Consider the following 22942-nt stretch of genomic DNA (forward strand, 5'->3'; position numbering starts at 1 on the left):
AATCCTTCTATACTTTTTGTGCCTAAACCTGGTATATTTCATGTTTATTATTGTAAGCATGATTACATTGACCCTGCATGAGACATTGGCTTACTGAGCTGATAACAGCCTACTGTGCCAAGGTGAAGTAGGACCTTACTGACCCATACCTTTGGTCCCAGTAACAGCTGATAATGGCCATTTATTGAGTTGATAACTGTCAGAGCAGACCTTTGTAGTTTTTGAGCTATTCAGTAAATGATGAGTAAGGCACAGATGGTTATTTTTTCTGTTGATAAGCTTAATATGTGTATCACCAACCTCTTAAAGGCTCGCATTGTAAACTAGTCAGTAAATAGCTCCATGGTGCCAAAACATTGTACAGAAGACATCTTTCGTTGTCATATTGACATAGTCTTTTGTATAATGACTGACAGCATGCAACAGCTAAACACAGATTTTATTTCAGAGCTGTCAAACATTTATTGACACGTGAGCTGTCTCAAATGTCTGGAATATACCAAACCTACTGTGAGTCTCATATATTGAGCTAAACAGGAAACAGCATTTACAAAGAGGTAACTTTCCTATTTTTCCATTTCCATATCTTCCAGAATGAGAACAAATATAGACACAACAGATGGGCTCAGAATAGCAGCCTTTAGTCTGCTTATAGGTTTTTCAAACAATGAATCAAGTGGTCTCACATGAAACAGGAACATATTATGAATGGACTGATGTCAAAGTTCATGTCACTGCCCATTTATACTTCTAATGAGGGTTACAAACAGACTCTGCATTGTTTTGGAGGTACAAAATCAAAAACACTGAGCTACAGGACAATAAATTCAAATAAGAGACACAGTATGCTGCAGCCTGGGAGTGGAGCTTTATGAGAGATAAGGGAGAAAGGAGATGATCTCTGTCGGGAAACTGAGCTTTTCCACAGCAAATAGTAACTAGATACAACATGAAAGAGAGAGCATAAATAAGAGAATAGCTGAAGGCCGTCATAAAAATAAATAAAGTAAAATCAATACAGTGTGGAGTATGACAAGAAGGAAAATATGAGATCACAAAGAATATGAAAACAGTATGAAATGTAGTTGATGTACAAAAATATATTATTTTCACAGAAATAGGGAAACATACTGTACAGTATGTACAACAAAGGTAATGAGGGACAGTATGTGATTACATTGGATTAAAAAAAACCACTGTCATGGATAATCACAATGCTCATCATCTTGGTAAAGTTAAAAAGAAGAAAGAATTCAAAGCCGCAAGTGTTTGGTCAGCTGGCAAGTGATCTGCAACAGTCAGAAGACATTATGTTATGTTCTTTCAGTTGCATCTTAACTATGCTGCCGCTGAACAGGACACAAAATTGTCAACACATGCTGATATACAGCTTATATAATTGTATACTGACAGACAGTACATGCTGATATGTGTACTGCATGCTTTACAGCCATTTCTCAGTGATTCTGGTTGCCATGTAGAATTGGGTTACATACATTAGAGCATATATTTCTGTCCAAACTCGACCCGTGCCTGAGAGTGTGGCGTCCTGAACCCAACTGGGACCTGATAAGCTTATAGCATATATCTCGGTTTGGTTATCCACCCTCTGGCATGCAGTAGAAATATAAAACACTGGCAAACTGTATTATTCAAATCATATTTTCACACATATTTTGGCCATTTTGTACTGAAAAATAAATTAATAATAAACAGCAGCAAATACAGATAAAAACCTTTTTTCCCCTCCTCCACTTTTATTGACATTTCCCTGTGACCCACAAAAGCTCAGGCTTAATGGTTTCTGCCGTTTTGCCATCTCCACTCCATCCCCATCTTCTTTAATCCTACTCAGCCTGTACCCGAGCTAAGAGTGGTGCTTCCTGCTATTAATTATACATAATTGCTATACTTCACTTCACTTTAATATTATTTCTTTTTTCACAATGTCCAACAAAGTATGACAAATAAATACATAGATACCTGGAACTCTTAACTATATACATGATAAACAAAAATGGTGGTTAGCTAGCAGCTTGATGGTTCTAGTTAGCTGAGCAGTTTTTCATAAATTCATAAAGCCCAGGGGTCATAAAGCATGGCTGAAACATTACAGGCTCATAAAGTACAATTGGAATGCTTATTTGCCCAATCAGATCACTTGGCTGGAAGCACCCATTTTATAATAGCATTTAACTGCAATAACTTATGGCATGAGTGAATACTAATGGGAAAGGGTTTAGTCAGTGGAAAGAACTGAGTGGCTGTCTCACGGATGCACACGCACACACACAACATACAGAACTGTAACAAATAAAGACCAGGCTCTTCATATATTACTTGTTAATTGCCTGGAGATTTTTATAGTTGAGACACTGACCTGAATGATACAGAGCTTATATCACTGTTACAGCCCTGTACCTTACAGCCCCTTGAGCTTTCTGACTGCTCACTCGTCTCCCCCTGAATGAAAGGGAACTCTGTGACCTTGCAGATGAGTTTTTGTTCATTGTATGTGTCAGGTGCCAGATACAATATTGGAGTTTGTGTATGTGAGGCTTTTTTTTTCCAAGAGCAAGAATGAGAGGCATATGGAGAAAGGTTTGTGAGTCCTCCTGACTGTGTGGGAGAATGGATGATTGCCACTTCTCTCCATCAGTGTGACGATGACAGGTGATGGAGGTGAAAATGACTTTGGTTTCTGTAGTGATGCGCTGCTGTGGAGGATAACGCTGTGCTGCCGGCTACTGGCAAGGCCTGTCTCATTAGCATGTGTCACACGCGCCTTGAGGTGGGTGTCACATAATAACTTTGCACGCATGTGTTTGTAAATGCGTGTGTGTGTGTGTGTGTAAACCTTGCCACTGAAGGATTTGTCATCCATGCTCCCTGAACAGCCTGTGTCAGGGGACTGTAGTGGTTTGACTCTGGAGTCAATCCCCATTCAGAGGAGTTGAACAGGATGACGAGGGGTCAAATAAAGGATGACATCCTTGACATTCATTTTAATTACTCTATCTAGCTCAGATAGAGCTCACCTGGCACAAGACAACCGGCAGAACAGTTCAGATCACCAGCTCTGCAGGCCTCTGGGTGCTTCTCCACCACAATCTTCCATCTTGAGTAGAGTTGGCAGAGCTCAGTGGCTTATATAATGCTCTAAAAACATAAAAGTGCTCTCACCCTTTATCTTTGCCATGCTGCCTGTACCTGAAGAATGAGATCTGACAAGATGGACATATCAATGGAAGGAAAAGAGACCGGTAAAAAGAAGGCAGTTAATTGAAGTCCAATGGAGGAGAATGATGACGCATATAGCCCACAGGAGTACATAATGAAACACAAGTAGTCAGATGTGACAAGGCGTCAAGCATCACACTGATATTCGCCATGCCGAGAGTGTAGGTACTGCAGCGACACAGTATTACCCATTCTCCACTAACTTGTTCACCCACAACATCAGGTTTTATGTTGCTCGGTCGTGTTCCAAACTGCACCATTGTAAACAGTTTGTTGATTAAGCGTTGATGTTTGTAAATTTGCACGCAGTGTGTTTCCAACCTGTAATGCAGTATAATGTGCTTAGTGCTACTGAGTGTAAGTGAGTGCTTGGCCATTCCCCAGAGAGTGATAGCAGCTGGATCAGACTAATCTAATATAGCCTCCGTGTCTGGGGAGCCATCCATTGCTTATCAGATCTCTCATTCAATAACAGAGAACTATGCCAGCTTGTGGAGTTTCATGTGGAATATTTTCAAATTTTGATGTTGTTGGTTTTTTCCCCCTCTGCCTTGTGTCTGATTTGTCAATTTGCAGACTCGATGGATGGCTGCTCCACAGATTGTAATGGAAATGGAGAGTGTGTGGCAGGACACTGCCACTGCTTCGCTGGGTTCTTGGGTCCTGACTGCGCCAAAGGTGAGAAATGGAGGGTAGCTTTATTCTGTATGATTCTCTTATTTTCAAAAAATCCCATAAAAAGACAGAACCCAACAATGCCTAAGACCTTCTCTGGATACCGACTGACCTCACTACTCTGCCTGTAATACTCAGCCAAAAATGAGCTGCTTCTTTTTTTTTTAAAAGACTCAGTAACTTTCTAAATAGCTAGGCACTGTAGTTTTTAGCAACCAATGCTCAAACTGGAACTAAAAGTGTACTTTCAAGGGACCGTTTTAATCTGGGGATTTACTACATACTTTGTGCATTAGTATATATATATACAGCACCTGTGCTTTCTACCATTCTAAATAAAACCTATCCTGTTTTCCGGTCTAGGAGTTGTCTTTAGTACCCCAACAGAGTCATGTATTTTCACCTCTTTGTAGCTCCAACTTTCTCTTTTGCAACAAAAATAGCCCAAGTTTACCATTTTCTCTCACCAACTATTGTATTTCCTGTTGTTTCCTTTCCTTTCCTGTTGTTTCCAAGCGCTATTAAGCTACAGTCAATAAAACTCACCACTTAGTTCCCTGCAGGAGTGTTTCACATTAAAAGCCTTACAGTGGCTCAAAGGGTGTTCCTTTTGTTTCTGGTACACTCTTAAAATGGAACATCTGGAGTTTTACTGACATTTTAACAGTGTTGTTACATTAGCAGAGTAGAAGCAAATGAAATGTGTGAGCAAATAAAATAAGTATTTCTGTTGCAAAAAGACACACAAAACAGCTGAATAGTGAGAACGACTTGACTAAATGGAACTGTTCCTGAATTTATTCAGGGGATCTAAAAGGATAGAGGTAAATCTCCCATAGTGCTCTGTCTTTTTTTTTTGTTTGTTTGTTTGTTTTGTTTTGTTTTTATGGCACAGAGGAAGAGAAGTGGCAAGTAACTAAGTACATTTACTCAAGTACTGTACTTAGGCACAATTTTGAGGTACAGTACTTGTAATTTACTGAACTATTTTCATTTTCTGTTACTTTTACTTTTGCTCCACTACAGTTTTGAGAGAGATATTGTAATTTTTACTCACTAAATGAATTTGACAGTCTTAGTTACTTTTCAAATTTCAATTTTTAATGCAAAAATATAATCAAAACATGAATGATGATATATTATTATGGATTAACCACCTGGAAGAGCATCAGCTGTGCTGTTTTTGTTCCACGCTAAGTCACTATATAGTAACAGATCTTGGACCCTTGTTTTTTTTGTTTTTTTTTTTTGTTAGACATTTTTCACCTTGGAGGTTTGTTGAAAACACATTGTTTTCTTACTGGAGTACTTTTGTACTTAAAGTATATTTCAGAGCATGCACTGTACTTTGTACTTTTGCAAATTTGTGGTACTTCTACTTATAGGGGAGTTGTTTTTAGGTAAGCACTTGCACTTTTATTCAAGCACTGAGTGTGTGTACTTCTACCACCCCTGCTGAGGAATATATTATATCAGGTTCTAACCACACAGACAAAACCTTTAACTAATTCCTTGTTGGTTTTGGTCTGATTTTTTAAGGGATTTGTTGACTGTAAGAAAAATATAGAGCAGCATCATCCTTTAACTGCAACCTGTCTGCATCTTCACATTTTCTCCTCCCCCTCTCTTTCTCTCTCCTTTTCTTCCCCCTACCTCTTGGTTTCTCTCTGCCAGTCCTCTCTCCATCCTTCTCTTTCTCATTCTCTCTCTCTTTCCTTTGTAAAATTACTGTACTTGGATCTGTCTCACTGTGTAAAAACAGGTGATATGATAGCATATCCTCTGATTTATTTATGCTCATTATTTATTCATACGTTTCTCTCATCTTTGCTCATTTGCTCATGTTATAATGCTCTCGTTTTGAAAAGTTAGACAGCAAGTTTTTGCAAGAGTGGTGGAAAGTATAGTGTGAATTTACTGCCGTGGTGTAAGAGTGCAAGATTTAACAAAAGATCAAACAAACACATACAGTAACACATGCCTGCACACATGAACGCAGCAAGCCTTCATTGCAAATTATCCCAGGAAAAAGCCAACGGATCGTCTTTCTAAACCATTTGAAGCTTCACGCTACCACACCTGCTGCAGTGAGGAGGGGCTGGGTGTAACTGTCAGCGCGTCATCAGACACTCACTGAATTTATTCTGCCTGGCTGTCATTACATTAGCCACGCAGCTCTACATCTCTGCATGGAGATAGCTCTGCTTTCCACCCTTATTCTGTAAACCCCTAATGCTCCTTTCCCTAATCTTCCGTTTTCACGGCCCGTTCAAAGCGAGTGAGGTGACGTCGGGGGGATTTTCTACAATTCCTGGGTTGCCGTGGTAGCCAGGCTCAGGTGGTGCTTGAGTAAATTGAAACAGCACGAGGAATAAGCTGGAGAGTGTGTATGTATGTGAGTGTGAGTGTGTGAGGGAGAAGTAGAGGGAGACAGAAGCTGCTTGAGGATTTGCTGAATCTGCGCACTACCTGAGATAAGAGAGCACAGCCCCACTCACTGTAGGTTACTGCGGTCTCCCAGCTAATATACTGCAGCACTATGTGTGTGTTTGCATGTGTGTACTACTAAGTACGTGGGTGTAATCTGTGTTTGTCCCATTGCAGATTCATGCCCCGTGTTGTGCAGCGGTAACGGCGTATATGAGAAAGGAAGGTGTGTGTGCCTGGCAGGGTGGAAGGGGGCAGAGTGTAATGTGGAGGAAGGTCAGTGTATTGACCCCACCTGCTCTAACCATGGCTCCTGCATCCAGGGAATCTGCATATGTAGCCCAGCCTACAAGGGGGTTAACTGTGAACAAGGTAAGACTAAAGTAGCTGCACACTTCACAATGTCACAGCTGCACTGCAAAAGTTACTTGATTTTTACACATTTAAATGACTAACCTTGCTTTACTTGATCAGGGTGAGCCTTAAAGTTAGAGTTGCATAATCATGATTTCTATACTGTCAGTGGATCAAATGGCTATGTGTAATCAGCCAGGGGTCCCTCATAGCAAGAAACTCACAGGGAATTTACACTTGACACAGCAGACCACGTCAGCTCTGCAGAGTGCTTTAACCAAGTCAAGTTGCTTTTGATTTATGTAGCCCAAAATCACAAATCACAACTTTTCCTCATAGGGCTTTTACATTATGTACTGCAGGTATAAAGCCAGACATTCTAGGGATCTTTTTCAGAGAATCATCAACAGTATTATTGTGTCCTTCTTTCAGTGCAGTAGAAATTCAACACATCAGTTTCATTGATTCTTCAGAGACCTAGCAATTCTAAAACATAAAGAAGAAGTAAACATAGAGCAGCATTTACAATGGGAGCTAATTCTGGTGGAGATGGAAACTGAGCTAAAGTGACTGTTGGGCTTACAGTGCATCCATCAGGTACACAGAAACAAGACACAGAAAAGGATTTCAGCGGCACACATCCCTGGTGGATGTGTAAATAGGTGGTTGTTTGCTAACACATTATTCATAGCTTTATAAAATGATAATGTGTCAGTCATGTTTTTGTGGTCGCCCCTAAATGGCCAACAGTCAATTAATTCAGCTTTAATAATGAATTACAACTTCAAACCTAACTGACACAATTTGCATCAGTGGTGTTAAATTGCACATACTGTCAGTAAATTGCACCTCTTATTGTCAGTTTCATAATTTGACAGTGTTAAGCTTGAAATGCACAGAAATCACATGTACTGGTGGAATCTGCAGTAATGTCCATCAAGGATAAATGTTCATAAACCCACACTCTACAGTATGCATACTGTATGTTATATACTGTTGGACATAAACATATTTATGTAAAGGGGAGTAAACATTCTAGGCACCTTACATTAACACAGGAAACAGAAATTCAACTTCAGGCCTGGTCATATATTCCATTTGCTGCTGCCCACTGTAAAACCAGCCATTAAATTAGCAACAGCAAACAAAGTCATGATATTTAATACAGTTATGATGTTACACTTGATCATAACATGATGGCACAGCTGTCCTGAAGACTGCACCGCTGGCTGCATCCGCTGGCTGCATCCGCTGGCTGGGCCCGCAGTGACTGTATCGAATGTTTGACCTTGAGAGGTGGAGCCGAGCTGAGCTGAGCCGAGCTGAGCCGAACTGTGCTGAGCTGTAATTACACACACTAACACGGTGTAGCACAGGCCGGCATGATACACACACACACACAAACCAACCCATTTCACCCCTTATCAAAGCTGCAGCTCTAAGTGTCCTATGAAGTGTAATGTTGTGGAACAGATACAGGGACTGTAGCTAGGGTGGTTAACTCCTGGATGGGATGCAAAGAACACTGCTTTCATACTCGGTGAACTGATGATTATAATGAGACAGTGCCCCCCCACACCCCCCCACCCACACCCACCCATTCACTCCCTCCCCTCACCTCTGACTCATTTTTGCATTTCCTTTCGTCCTCCCTCTCTCTGCAGTGGACTGTGTAGACCCTCAGTGTGGCGGTCACGGCGTGTGTGTGCGTGTGGAGTGCGTGTGCTCAGCAGGCTGGGCAGGAGTGAGCTGTGATGACCCGCTGCCAGCCTGTCAGGAGCAGTGTTCAGGACATGGCACCTATCTCCCTGAGTCAGACACCTGCGCCTGCCAGCCCAATTGGACAGGACCAGACTGCTACACTGGTAAGACCTGCAGATTATTGTTCACACACAGAACAAAACACGGACGAATGCGACTGCACATCACTAGTTTGCCAGTGTTCTTGTTGCACGCAAGGTCTTGCCAGATGCTATTTTCCAGGGATTTGATAGACATGAGAGAGAAATACAGATTGGGGCCACTCTATGAAATGTGTGTGTGTGTGTGTTTTAAATGTGTGTGTTTGCACTCCCTTCATGCTAGTCGTAAATGAGATTTCCCCTCATGACTCTGACAGCAGCGTTCTGGAGTAACCCCCGCAGACCACCACTCCACCCTTTGCACTAGCACTCACTTTGCTGTGCATTTATACTGTAACATGCACACATTCATGCAGACACATGTTCCAGTAAATGAGGCACAAAAAGGAAGGCAAGATTTTAAGGACTTCTATTTTCACTTTGCTGCAAGGCCTTTCTGAGATGGCTACTCTGATGCACATCCATCTCGGCATTTAAAAGCTTGCTGATGTTTATTGCATATCCATTTATCTGAATGCTAAAAATTTGTTACTGCCTGTGTTAAATATAGCTGTAAAAGACTGCCTACACCTACAACTGCCTTAACTTTCCTTTGCGCCCTTTAAACCCCTACCTACTTAAACAAACAGCAATTCTACAGTAATTATAAAGAAAAGGCAGTGAGTTATCCATTAGAATAGACAAGTAAAGCATGCGTACTGTGGTGACCATGCTATAGAATGCTGTTCTCTGCAGTACATGGTGTGTTTGTCCTTGAAGTGTAAGGTGACAGAGCGGAAAATAGCCATCATAAGAAGTGGCTTTCCTCTCTTTCCACCACACTAACTTCACACTTGTTTTGGGAAAGGATACCCTTTACCATGTAGCGTACAGCACACCGATGATTTACAGGCAACTGGCATTAGCTTCTGCTCTCAGGTGTATGCATGCCTGATTATAGTGATATAGCCTATGATAATGATAGACCATGGCCAAATATTGGACTTATGAGCAGCCTCTTTCTACCTGTCGGGCTTTTAATCAAAAGGACCCAGCAATTCTATGTCCCGGTCTTGTTGAAGCATAGCTAAGCTAATGTAATTCTAATAGAGAGCTGAAAAAGTCCCAGACTTTAATCCAGTTTTTCCTCCTTCACCACGCTATGTATATTTAAATTGAAATAACTTTTTACTGCAGCTGGATAAGTAGTCTTTGTGTGCCTCTAGCGCTTTGCTCTCTGTACTGATGGATGAGGCTTTTCCTTCTGCAGAGAGACAGAGAGTTAAATGGTGAGGAGCGCACAGAAAAAGGAAACAGACAAAAAACGAGAAGGAAAGAATTTTAATGGGATGTTGCATGAGAGGAAGGGAAGGGTTTACAGAAAAGAGAAAGCTGACAGAGACACAAAATGGAGAGATGAAGAAAAAGGAGGGGTATTAAAATGCTCACCAAATCTGATCAAAATGTCAGAAAAGAATACTCGAGCTGAATTAGAGTCCCTGTAGTTTAAATATGTGGTGCAAATACAAATCATTTGGGTGTTATTATGAGTCTATTCACTCTTCTTCTCCTTCAGGGAGCTCAGCTATTAGAGGTGGTGTATTGTGAGAAAGTAGACTTTTTAGTCTCTGAGGTTATCTCTTCTATCAGTTGTTTCTTTCTCTCACCTATATCCATCGGCTCACCACAAATTCTAATTTTTTTCTCTCTCTCCGTGTCCCCTGTGCCTCTTTTACCTTTTCTTTTTTCCAATGCTCGATTCCTCCATCTGTTCCCCTCCCTCTCATTCTCTCTTCTCACACTTACATGCTTCTTCTCACCCATGTCCCCACCCACCTGTTCGACAGAGCTGTGCCCAGTACCATGTGGCAGCCATGGTGTTTGCTCAGAGGGCCAGTGCCAGTGCGAAGAGGGTTGGACTGGCGCTGCGTGTGACCAGAGAGCGTGCCATCCTCGCTGCGAAGAACACGGCCAGTGCCACGACGGGACCTGTATCTGCCAGCCTGGCTGGGAGGGAGAGCACTGTAACATTGGTGAGCTGTGTGTTTGTGCATGTGGGAGTGTTTAATTATTCCATGTGATATTTAGATTAGCATGATTAATAGGATTGAAAAAAGTGTCACTGTTGTTGGGATCATTTCCATTTACAATTCTCTCACTTCACCCAGTTCTCACTTTCCCCTCCCTCACAGTTACTCATGATTTGGACGTCGTAGTGAAAGGTGATTTATCTTTATTCGGTATTTAAATTTCATATTGTGCTTCTCCAACGTGTTCACAATTGCCAAAAATGTATTTGTGTGTGTCTCTATGTGCGTGCACATGTGTGCATTTGGGACACACCTTTTCAGATGGCTGCCCGGGGTTGTGCAGCGGGCATGGGCGCTGTACCCTGGAGCAGAGTGGTTGGCGCTGCATCTGCCAGGCTGGATGGAGTGGGCCTGGATGCAGCGTTGTCATGGAAACTGACTGCAGTGATGGAACAGACAACGACGGAGGTGACATTCTAACATCATCTATCATTTTCTATCTCTTTTTTTGTCTTTCTTACCTCTTTCATTTTAGTTTTTCTGGCAGATTGTCCTTTCCATTAAATCTCCTCCTGTTTCGCCTGTTGAAAAATCTGTCTTGCTGTTCCACCTCTTCATCTTTTTGCACTGTCCCAGTCCTGCTGAGACTCCTGTAGAGTCCTGCTGGTCATTACTATATTGACTGTGTGTGTGCGTGTGTGTGTGTGTGTGTCTGTTTTTCCTCTTATCACAGCAAAATGTCTAATATGCATACCACCTGCTAGGATAAAAGGCACTCAGAGAAATTTTCACAAGTCTAAATACAGCAAAGCATGCTGCTGCTTTTTCTACTTCTTTGGTTGTGAGGTGTTTGGTGACAGGTGAGAGGTGTGTGTCATTCGACCCTGTACAGTGGCAGATTGTACTGTCAATTCACCTGTCCTCAGGTGAATTGACAAGATAGGAACATTTCAGCAGAATAGTTGTTGTTCAGCAGTCTTTTCCTCACTATATCAATTCCATGTACAGCCTTTTGCTTCTTTTAAGTATATAGTGCAATATTACCTTGTTTTCAACTGGACTCGTTCACTTTGATACTCCATCAAATATCCATTATGGACATGCCTGTTAAGCCAGTGCTGTAATCCATCATAGTAAACACTGTAAGGTCATTTTTTTGTTTGGAGGAAAAGCTTAGTTGTTATTGTGTGTGTGTGTGTGTGTGTGTGTGTGTGTGTGTGGTTCTACGTTTTGTGATTTGTGAGTGGCGTTTGAATCAGTGCACACAGCAGCAGGAAACCTCAAACACAAACATATTTTTTGTAGTCACTTTTTGTGGTTGTGCAGAGTGCTGATAGCTGCAATGTAACCCTTTTTTCTTGCACATTGTTTACCAAAGCTGCATGACTGACTGAACCAACACTTCAGAAATTCAGTGTAGATGGCTGCTCACAACAGGAATTACAGCCCCTCACACTGGATTATAACCTCAGAGCTCTGCAATAAAAAATGTCTCGCAGGCTATAAAATAGGGGCTGAATAAATAGAACAAGTCATAGCAGGATTATGGCTTGCCGACAGTGTCGCCACCAATGGTTATGTTTGTGTTCTAATAATGGATTATGGCCGGTCTCATTTTTCTGAATATTTTCTGCTATTAATGTGTGTTTCATCTGTGGTGTTTAATGAGTAATTAATAATACAAAGGACTGTCACGTTGTTCAGATAAATAGATGTACACATTGTATAGGAGTGTTAATAACTCTTAATTTATTCACATATTACACAAAGTGAGTCATTTCTTATTTTGCCTCATTTTAAAGGGGCATTCCACAGGTTTTACAAATAAATGCTGGTTTACTAGTCTTTGGGTGTGCTATTGAGCTTGTTATAATGTGATTTGTGGCTCTGAAAAAAGCACTGTCAAATCTGACGATGTCTCAGCTTAGGCTTTGAAACAGTGTTTTACTTTTAGTACTTTAAGTATGTTTTGATGCCAATACTTTTGTACTTAAGTAACATTTTTAATGCAGGACATTACCTTGTAACCGAGTATTTTTACACTGTTGCATTGCTACTTTTATTTAAGTAAAGGATCCGAGTACTTCTTCCACCACTGACGGTACAGTAGCTAAATTGGTCCACAGTGTAAAACTTAGTAGTGTCATGATAACGGCTGTAAAATTGTGAAATGGCAATGGTTTTTAATTAAATTTCAATTCCCTTATTTTATCGTTCCTCTGTCTTCGATCTTTGCTTGATCTGCAAGTCGTTCCAATCCACCATGATAAAGATCATCCCAAAGCTCTTATTTCTTCTCTGAGGAGTGAGGAGGCTGTCTGGATACATTTATGTGTCTTTCGCTGAAGTCTGTTGGTATGCCCCTTTATAAGAAAGCAGTTTGTGATTGGATAATTCACATGAAGGATCAAAGGGAAGGGCATCTCATGTCAGTTTACATGTGTTTCCTCAGTTCCTCTCTCCTTGCAGTTTGTCCCTGCATCTTTTCCTTGCATGGGCAGCACTGAAACACAAGGAAGAGATGTAAGTGAGGGAAACATGGCTGCAGTTATTGAAATACAAGCGGCCGAAAACAGTTTTCCTTCGTAGGGTGGCTGGACTTACCCTTAGAGATAAGGTGTGGAAGGGACTCGGAGTAGAACTGCTGCGCCTTCACATCGAAAGGAGCAAGTTGAGGTGGTTTGGGCATCACTTCAGAATGCCTCCAGGGCACCTCCCTTTGGAGGTCTTCTGGGAACGTTCAACTGGTAGGAGTCCCCGGGGCACACCCAGAACACGCTGGACAGATTATATATCTCGTCTAGCCTGGGAACGCCTTGGAATCCTGCCAGAGGAGCTCGAACACGTCGCCGGGGAGAGGGAAATCTGGACTACCTCACTGAACCTGTTGCCACTGTGACATGAACTCGGATAAGCGGAAGATAATGGATGGATAGATGGATGGATATGAGTCATCCAGCATTATGGAAGTCGTACTGTAACTTGATGGACTAGCCCTTTAATCCATATGCACTGATCAGATTTAATGGCACATCTCCTTTCTCTCTATATGAGCAGGTTAAGTAGAGGTTGAATTGGTGAGTGAGTGGAGCAACAAAGTCATTATATGCATTGTATGCAAAAAGGGAATTTAATTTATACTAACTGTATGACATTATATGATATTATAATGCCATATGAATATTTATTAACTTCCCTAAGTGTCTGTGCTGTAGGTATCATCATTATGCTAGAGACCATTTGCACTTGTCTTATCTTTCTATTCTTCCTGTGCACAGCTTTTCAAATGCTATAATTTTCTACCACACAATTCAGTCATCTCCCTTAATTGGCACATGTACTGCAGACTCTCATAGCCTTCTCTCAGAGCAATCTTTTTGTCTCTGAAGATAGACAGAGATGGAAAGATGCTATCACAAATAATCAGAGACTAAAGAAGAACACTGAAATGAGAGTTTCAATTATTCTGCCTGGATGAGGGAGAGGAGCAAATGTATTGCTCTTCCTCTTGAAGTTTATTCTACACACTAGGCAGTGAAATCACATGCAGACACCGTACATATTTATACGTATTACACATGTTCCAATCAAAGTTTTTACTGTGTGTAATCTGTAGCAACTGCAAGCTTGTGAGTTCTTGTGATGACAATGATAATTATATTAGATATTGATATTAAACATTTAATTAATAGTCAGCTTTCAAGTTGGAGTAGTGAATCTTATGGAAATCAACCATTGTACTATGTTACCTTTGTAGGAGGAGGTTATAATAGAATATTGTTGGCCTTTAGCTCTCTGCTCTGTGGTCAGATGCATTTAAATGTCAGCACTGTTTCCTGCCTTTTCAGAAACAGGCTTGAAATAGGAAACACAAATGCCATTCTGACTCCTATTACCTGCTGCCTGGGTTTGTATCTGCGGCCCATTGTTTGCACCGGACTTTTATGGATCACATTCAAATAATGGTGGTGATTCAAAGTTTGATTTATGGTAGTAGATGTTGTAATTGTATGCTGACGGCCCCTAATGAATCTTCTTTGATTGATACCCATGATAATAATGATACATGTGCAGTTCATTGTTGTAGATTAGATTACTCAGTGACGTTTCTCACTGGCCAGCAGTGCACGTTATTGTTTGGTTCTGACGTTTTATGGTGTCCTCTTTCTGTCTTGCTGCTGCCAATATATACAGTACCCTGGTCTTTAGAATAGAAATGTCTTCTCAGCACCTTTGCCACTTAATTCTGTTGGATCCTTTATTAATTATGCATAATAAAGATGTTAATGTCTTGCCATATTAGCTGTGTAAATTCAAGTACCCTCTAAATAACCTACAGTATAATGCTGTTTGTGTGTAAATATGCATTTTTATTTCATTTTGGCTGTCTATTTGATACATTTTTACCTTCCCGTCCATTTTAGATGGCTTGATGGACTGTGTAGACCCCGACTGCTGTGAGCAGCTAAGCTGTAGCTCAGACCCCCTCTGTCACGGCTCAGCTGACCCCTTAGCCCTGTTGCAGCAGAGCCCGCAGCCACCCGCCACACCTCCCTCACCCGCCAGCACACACACTCACAGCTTCTACCGTCGCATACGCTTCCTCCTTGGCAAAGTGGCCACACACACACTCCCTGGAGACGTGCCCTTTGATATCAGGTAGGTACATGTTTACTCTTTGTGTACCTGGGTCTGAATAGCTTTGTGTATTTGTTTTGAACGTCTGTATCCGTGAGCTATTTGCATTGCAAGTTCAAATACATGGGTAATAAAGCACGTAAGAAAGTAAATGCATTTATACTAATACATTTAATTGTCCATTGCCCATTATTTGTTTGATGAGAGTGTGTGTTTGCATGTGAATGAGGCTGCGCACATTAGTGATCTGTGTCTCCCCCAGAGATGAGAAGTCACACTGCAGCGCATTGTCCTCCAATATCAGTGCCTGGCTGCAACAGAGTATTTGTTTGTTACATATTAATGCTTAATGTGTCATTCAGTTACACCAGTTGTAAAGGTGTCGCCATAAATTTTCCAGTGGCCTCTTACTGCCAACTAACAGAGGCTGGCGTGATGATGACCTAGAAAGTTTGGTACAGAGAACAAAAAGTGATGCATGTTTAAAACAATGCATTTTTTCTAGGGTTCACTTGTGGAATAAAGAAATAAATTAATTATGTGGGTATTTTTTCAGAGGCTAAAATCAATGGCAGCTTTCAGGACAGGAGTAACAAATAGGGCAATGCAGCCACCCAGAGAAACCTCACTATCTATCCTTCATTTATCCCTCTTCTGGAGTAATAGATGGACTCCATCAGTGAACCTCTGTGTGTGTGTGTGTGTAACACGTTTCTCTCTAAATCTGTATTCATTTGACCAGTTCACCAGTGATCCCAGGATTAAGCAGTATATTTCACACTTTAGCAGCAAAGTCAAGATGAATGAATATTTCAGAATAGCAGATATGGGACTGATAATTTAAAGGCTTTTTAAAGAACAACACAGACCTTTTGCTGCAAGTACCATTGCCACTGTAATACAAACACCAGGTGGAAGTTCTGGTTTTTATATGATAGGGTGCTGAAAGGCTTTACTGTGGGTGAAGCTATATTTATGGCCCTTGTATCCTGGCAATCTCTGCCAGACTTCTCTGTGGTAAAGAAGAGAATCATACTGAGCAGAATAAATGCAATTGCTTTTTCTTCACGCACAAGGTCGTTTGGCTAGTGCATCACAATATGCTTCTCTCTTCAAACAAGGATTATGTTCTCTGTCATTGTAAGCCTGTCATCTCTCCCTCTCTTTGTGTATTGCCGTCTCTCTTGCTCTCTCCCTGCTTTGTTTTGCCAGTCGGGTAGCGGTGATTCGAGGTAGTGTCGTGTTGCAGGATGGCTCTCCTCTGGTTGGAGTCAACATCACCTTCCCACAGCATCCTGAGTATGGTTTCACTATCAGTAGGCAGGATGGAAGGTACAGACACAATACAAAATGCACATCTATTTTTGAGGTCTTTCTCCAGTTTTACGCTACTTTACTCTTATTTCAATCTAGTTTCGACCTGGTGACGCAGGGTGCGATGTCAATGACACTGATGTTCCAGCGCCCACCCTTCCTCCCACAAACACGCACCATCTGGACGCCAAACAACAACTTCCTGGTTCTGGATCAGGTGACCATGTCCAGGGAGGAAGCTCAACCTCCTAAGTGTGACATCAGGAGTGTTTTCAGTCCCTACCCACTGGTTCTGCCTTACCCTCTTCCCAGATTCACAGGAGCATGTGCAGAGAAGGGGCCTGCTGTACCTGAGTTACAGGTACTGTCTACTTGGCTGCTGTTTAAATGCTAAAGTCAGCATGCTAACATGGTCACAATGGCAATGCTAGCAAGCTGATCTTTAGCAGGTATAATGTTTACCATATTCAACACCTTAGTTGAGCTTCTTAACATGCTAACTTTAGCTAATTGGAACTGAACATAAAGTACAGCTATAGGGCTGATAGGAATAGAGCTGAAATGATGTGATAAATCAATAGGTGAATCCCAAATCCCTTATTTTATTGTTCCTCTCTCCTCAATCTTTACTCGACCCAGAAGCCTGGAGGAGCTAAAACCGAGGATACACGAGTGCATCCTTCATGGAAGTCTGTTATGGGTTGACACGCCCCTGTGTTAGGAATCAGATTTAGATTTTTTGCTTCACAAGATAGCTCGAGGGATGGACTTTCCATGTCAGCTAAAACACTTTCTTGGTTCCTCTCTCCTCACAGTTTCTCCTTGCATCTTACATGTGCAGGAATAAGATGCAAGGAAAAGATGAAAGTGAGGGAAACGTGGAACCATTTAAGGGATTCACTTAATGTGCCCACATAAAAATTACATCTATGGTAACTTCTTTGACAATCATTTAAATGTTTACACATTTTTTTCTGTTTACACATGATGGACAGTAAGAAAGAAGCCTAGATGCAATATATAATAGCTCAGCAACAAACCAGCCCAGTGGTACAAATGCAAATTCACACTACTATATGTACTTCCCTACCGCTGAAACAAATTAGGTGTCTGAAAGTAAGGTGCAGAGGTCAGAATGGTGATTCAGTGTTACTTCAGTAATTTATTTTTTAGCTGCAACCAAACCCCACTGTGACCTTATTTCAGTTCCAACTAAAATACTTGGTGCAGAGAAAGTTTCTTGTAACCTGGACACAGGTACGTGGACTGCAAAAAATGTCACAGAATCACACAGTCTTTTTGTAGCAGAAGAAAGTAATAATTTTAATTTGTTCATATGATCCACAACACATCATGTACACTTCAAAGTTCAACCTCATTTCATAAGATCTGATGAGACTGTAATAAAGATATTGTGTGGTTGAAGGAACATTTCATATTCATGACAAATAACATGAGTAAATACAGTGACTGGAAAGAACAGTACTTAGTGTTCACAGGGAGATTATTAACATCCACCGTGCTCATCTGTGCTAATAAATGGAATTGGTGCCCTTGAGCTTTTAATGAAAATGTCTCAGAAACATTCTGACTTTTTATTTGCTAGTATTTTAGGTACTGGATATAATTCTTTTTTTTTTTTTTGGTATTTTTCTTACGGTACAGACAAATATCATCAGTTGAACTTTATTTCTTTCATTATAACAGAGCTCCAGCTAACATTTGTTTTCACTGTCAGTGAATCTGCAGATTATTTTCTTGAATAAGAGATGAATTGTTTTGTTTATAAAATATAAGAAAATATTGGGTCTGGTGTTTTGTAATGAGGAACCGCGTCACCCAGTGACGTGTTTTTAATTGTTTTTGACCAACAATAGAGGTCTATGGCACAGACAAATAAACTAATCCAACACTGACAGATAATAGCCATGAGTAGTGATGATTCATGTTGGTTTTAGGCTCTGTGTAGGGAGTGTTAAAAATACAGTTACTATAGGAAATGACCGGCCTTATCCTTGAATCAATAGCTAATTGTTACAGCTCTATATCAGACATTATTTTTAAGAAAGAAATGAAACGGTAGTTTTATTATAACACGTAATTGGTGTACCTAGTGCACCTTATTGTGCAAGCTGTTTATCCCTGTACCTGCTAGTAGCACTTACTCACTCCCACTGTCAGTAGTGTCATTAACAACTTACCTTACAGCATCTTACTAATTGAAACTTAACTCGATCATACTGGTAACACAGAACCTGCTGGAGCTGTGCCTGGCAATTACAAATGCATACACACTGAACCAGAACCAGCAGAGATGTAAGTATTGCATTGCAATAGTCTATAAGAGCCAATTAAGTTGCAAAACTGTGATTTATTTCTGTGATTACAAGAGCTTTGAATATTTAAGCACTGTAATTAGGTCTACCACTTCCATCACTATTCTTAGAGTAATTTGCTATCATTCTAAACTCAAATCTGACCTTTTTGATGAACTAAGCAAAGACTATCAAGAATTTTAATTGAGAATGACTGTTTTATGAGACAACTTTAACATTCCCAGAACCAACCATGCTACTCTATCATACACACAGCAAATGTCACACTCTCAACTTTGTTATTTCAAAAAGTGCAGTTCTTTTACTAACTGTCATTCTTAATGGTGTCGCCTCTGATCATGGTTTTATATCCTCCGATTTGTCCTGCAATTCTACAAAAATGAACACTAAAAGAATAAATAATAATTCCTTCATTTAACTAGACATAGATTTATAAAAAATTGCCAGGGAATGTAACTTTTGAAATGTTCTGTCTACTATGATTTTGTAGTCCCAATAAGAACCATAAGTCTGTATTCTACTGATGACTCTTAGGTGTAACAATCGATCAGTGTGGCTGCTGAAGAGAAGCTACTGAGGAGCTGAGCGTGAATGGCTTGCATGAAATTTCTGGTTGAATTTGAATTGTACTGTACAGACCTGCACTTAGAACTTACAATACAGAACTACAAAGTTATACCTCACAGCTAACCAACAACAATCTTAACAACCCATCATGTCTCTCATCCTTGTTTAATAAACTCACTAATGCTTCAACATAAATCCTGGAGGATTTTTACTTCTCCATTAAATGCAACAAGTATGCTCATTACCTTACCAATAATGTCTCCAATACCAGATCAACTTGCCAACTCTGTTGCCACCCTCGGTTGTTTCTGTCCAACTATACAATTAAACCATTAATTTCTCAGCGATCTATTCTGCTGATCTAGTTACAGCTTTCACTCAACTTAAATCCTCCATCTGTTGCCTTGACTCAGTTCCCACTGTTCAAGTAGATCTTTGCCTGCTTAATTGAAGATTTTCTGAGCATCCTTAAAACATCTTTGATCTCTTGGATCTTCCCCACTGCTTTAACACATTTCAATGCTACTTAAGAAAAAAAATGAATTAACCCTATCAACCAATTTCTCCTATCTACAGTATTTCTAAAATCCTTGAAAAGGCTGTCTTCATCCAACTCAGTAGCTACCTCTCAGTCCATGGTATCAATTATACAGCACATACCAGTCAGGCTTCCATCGCAACCGCAGTGCTGAAACAGCTCTGACCAAAATAATAAATCATGTTAGGATCAATACTGACTGAAAACAAGTTTCTGTTTTTGCACTGCTAGATCTTACAGCTGTAGTCAACACCGTCACCCCCTCCATTCTAATTGAATGGCTTTACTATTAGATCTGACCTTATGGTACAGCTCTTGTGTGGTTTCTTTCCTAGTTAAGAGATAAGACTGTGTGTTTTTATTGTTCTTTCAGTTCAAAACATACAAATGTTAGGCCCAGAGTCCTGCAAGGTTCTATCCTGGGACCTCTTTTGTTTAATGTACTGTATACATGTTTTTACATGGTGATATCAGAAAATATTTTGGTACATGTTTAATACCAAATATATGCAGATGACACAGTTGTACATCTCACTCTTCTTTAGTGATCCTAGTACAGCAAACAAATGGATAGACTATATTACTGACAATAATAACTGGATGACCAGGAACTTTCTACCTTTACAGTGAACAAGGATAAGACCAAAGTTCAGGACAAGATCATTGCATGTACAGTAAGGCAGTGTATCCCTGAAGCTAATTTAAATCGCATCAGTAACATTACAGAGATAGCTTTTTCCATTTAAACCCTGACTGGGGCTGAACTCCCTCTTTGTTGGACTGCCAAACCACTCAATAAAACAGGCATAACTTATACAGAACAGTGTACCCAGAATGCTAAAATGTAGACTTCCTACACAGCACAGAATTCAGTACAAAATTTCTCTCTCTGTCTATAAAGCAATAAATTAACTGACTCCTAAATTTTTAACTGGTTGACTCACTGCTTATACTCCAAGTACATCACTCCAGTCCCCTGGTAATAACCTTATGGGCTTTTACTTACTCTGCCCCCTTTCTGTGGACCACCTGGCTAAGGACTTGAAAATAGAGACTAGATTAAGTCCCTTCAAAAGTCAAATTAAAACCATGTTTTGTTTCCAGGCTTATAGCTGAATTTTTGTTTCTTTGCTTTCTTTCTCTCTGCATTTTCTGTTCATGTGTGGGTGTGCACTTACAGACTGTGTGAACTGAGGCATTGTACCTTTTTTCTGTTTTGAATGTGAGGCACTTTGAGATGCACATTGTGTATAAAAAGTGCTGTATAAATCGAGTTTATTTTTATGATGTTAGCTTGTTATACTAATACAAAGTAATGAAAAAAAAACCCACAGCTTTTTCCTATACTGTATTTCCCATATCCTCTCTGTCTTATTTCTCATTTATTGTCTTTCTCACTCTAGGCAGTGCAAGAAGAAGTTTCAATCCCAGGAGCCTTTGTGAAGTTGAACTATTTGAGCACCCGTGCTGCAGGCTACCTCTCTCTGCTGCGAATTCTCCTCACACCTCCCTCCCCATCATCCCCTGTCTCCCCACTGGGCGGTTTGTCCAAGGTGCATGTCCGTGCGTCAGTCCAGGGAAGGCTCTACCAGCGCTGGTATCCCGCCGGGCCTGGCCTAGTCCACAGACTGGTCTGGAACAAGACTGATGTTTATGGCCAGGAGGTCTGGGGCCTCACTCATGCAACTGGTAGGTAGAATATGAAATACAATGAGCCTTATTCACAAATGTGTTCCTCTTTCTATCTTAGAAAAGAGAAAATTACAAAAACATCTGGTGTGTTCAAGAGCCCTGCTGGCCATTTAATCATAGCGCCCATGCTTTGAGTTTGGCCAGGGACATTTGTTGCATGCCATCCCCACTTGCTCTTTCCTCAGTTCCTGTTGTGTTTGTACCGCCTCTGTGGAATAAAGACAAATATCCCAGAAAAAATTAGAATGCTCAGAAAACAGCTGGGTTATGAAAAATGTACACGCTGCTCATTTGTTCTTATCCACATGAATTATAAATGAATATAAATTACTGTAGATGTAGTGAGGCAATCTGTTCCTAAGCACAGGTAAATATTCAAATAGTCTGCTATACAATTAAGGGCACTGGCAGTCCTCGGTGCCATGTACAAACTATGTACCCGTGGAAATATAACAAGAAAATAAGCCTGTTACTAGTCCTCTGCTAGATGTAATGATGCATCAATTCAAACTAATGCTGTCATTCAACAGTAATCATGATGCTCTCTATTAGAGGTTATAGTATTTATTTTTCTGCATCTATGAGACATAGAACACATTACTTTAACTTCTCCTACACACTTTAACTATGTTGTTTAAAGAGATTAAAGATTGTATTTATGCTGCCAAGAGTGAGTTGTAAGAAATTCTCCTATGACTGATGTAAACCTATGACAAAAATGAACATTTTGCTTATTCACATTCTTGCCAAGAGTTATTTTAGCTTATCTTATCCTAAAGACAGTAATTCGCTAGCCTGGCCAAAGTTTGCCTCTAAAGCTCACTATTAATACCTTGTGTCTATTTTTTAAGTCTGAATATGAACATATTGTGATTTTACAGGGAGTTAAGTGCTTAAGGTTGCCAGGCAACCAGCTTGGGCTCCAACACTGTGTGTACACAGAAGGCGTGTGGCAGAGCACCAGCTTCACCACACAGTACTGAGCTGTGGGTGACCCCCATTTTGGAAACGCTCAGAGTCGAATACAAAATCATTGTAATTAGGCATATAAAAGACAGGAAAATAGACTCGAACATAACTATATGCTTCAGGCTACTTTTACATAGGTTCAGTATAGCACAAATAAAACATAAGCCATTATGCAGCCTGTGTAGATCAAGCAAGCAAGCAAGCAAAGTTTATTTATATAGCACCTTTCTAAACCTGCGTTACAAGGTGCTTTCCAGTAAAACATAAACAAATAATAATAATAATAAAGATACCTAAGACCAGATAAAACACATCAATACA

General features: G+C 40.4%; 1 protein-coding gene across 1 annotated transcript in view; it reads left to right on the forward strand.

Annotated features, from left to right (window-relative positions):
• The window catches only part of tenm1 (teneurin transmembrane protein 1), a 181262-nt gene that overhangs the window by 100496 nt on the left and 57824 nt on the right, over positions 1-22942 (forward strand). Inside the window, exons 9-18 of the mRNA XM_020595580.1 lie at positions 3817-3918; positions 6520-6714; positions 8361-8561; positions 10385-10570; positions 10730-10759; positions 10889-11035; positions 14992-15226; positions 16418-16537; positions 16619-16880; positions 21364-21649. Coding sequence (XP_020451236.1) covers positions 3817-3918; positions 6520-6714; positions 8361-8561; positions 10385-10570; positions 10730-10759; positions 10889-11035; positions 14992-15226; positions 16418-16537; positions 16619-16880; positions 21364-21649 — 1764 coding nt within the window. The remainder of the gene's footprint in view (positions 1-3816; positions 3919-6519; positions 6715-8360; positions 8562-10384; positions 10571-10729; positions 10760-10888; positions 11036-14991; positions 15227-16417; positions 16538-16618; positions 16881-21363; positions 21650-22942) is intronic.

This window comes from Monopterus albus, unplaced genomic scaffold (assembly GCF_001952655.1).
Source record: "Monopterus albus unplaced genomic scaffold, M_albus_1.0 scaffold27.1, whole genome shotgun sequence".
In the NCBI taxonomy this organism is placed as follows: domain Eukaryota; kingdom Metazoa; phylum Chordata; class Actinopteri; order Synbranchiformes; family Synbranchidae; genus Monopterus; species Monopterus albus.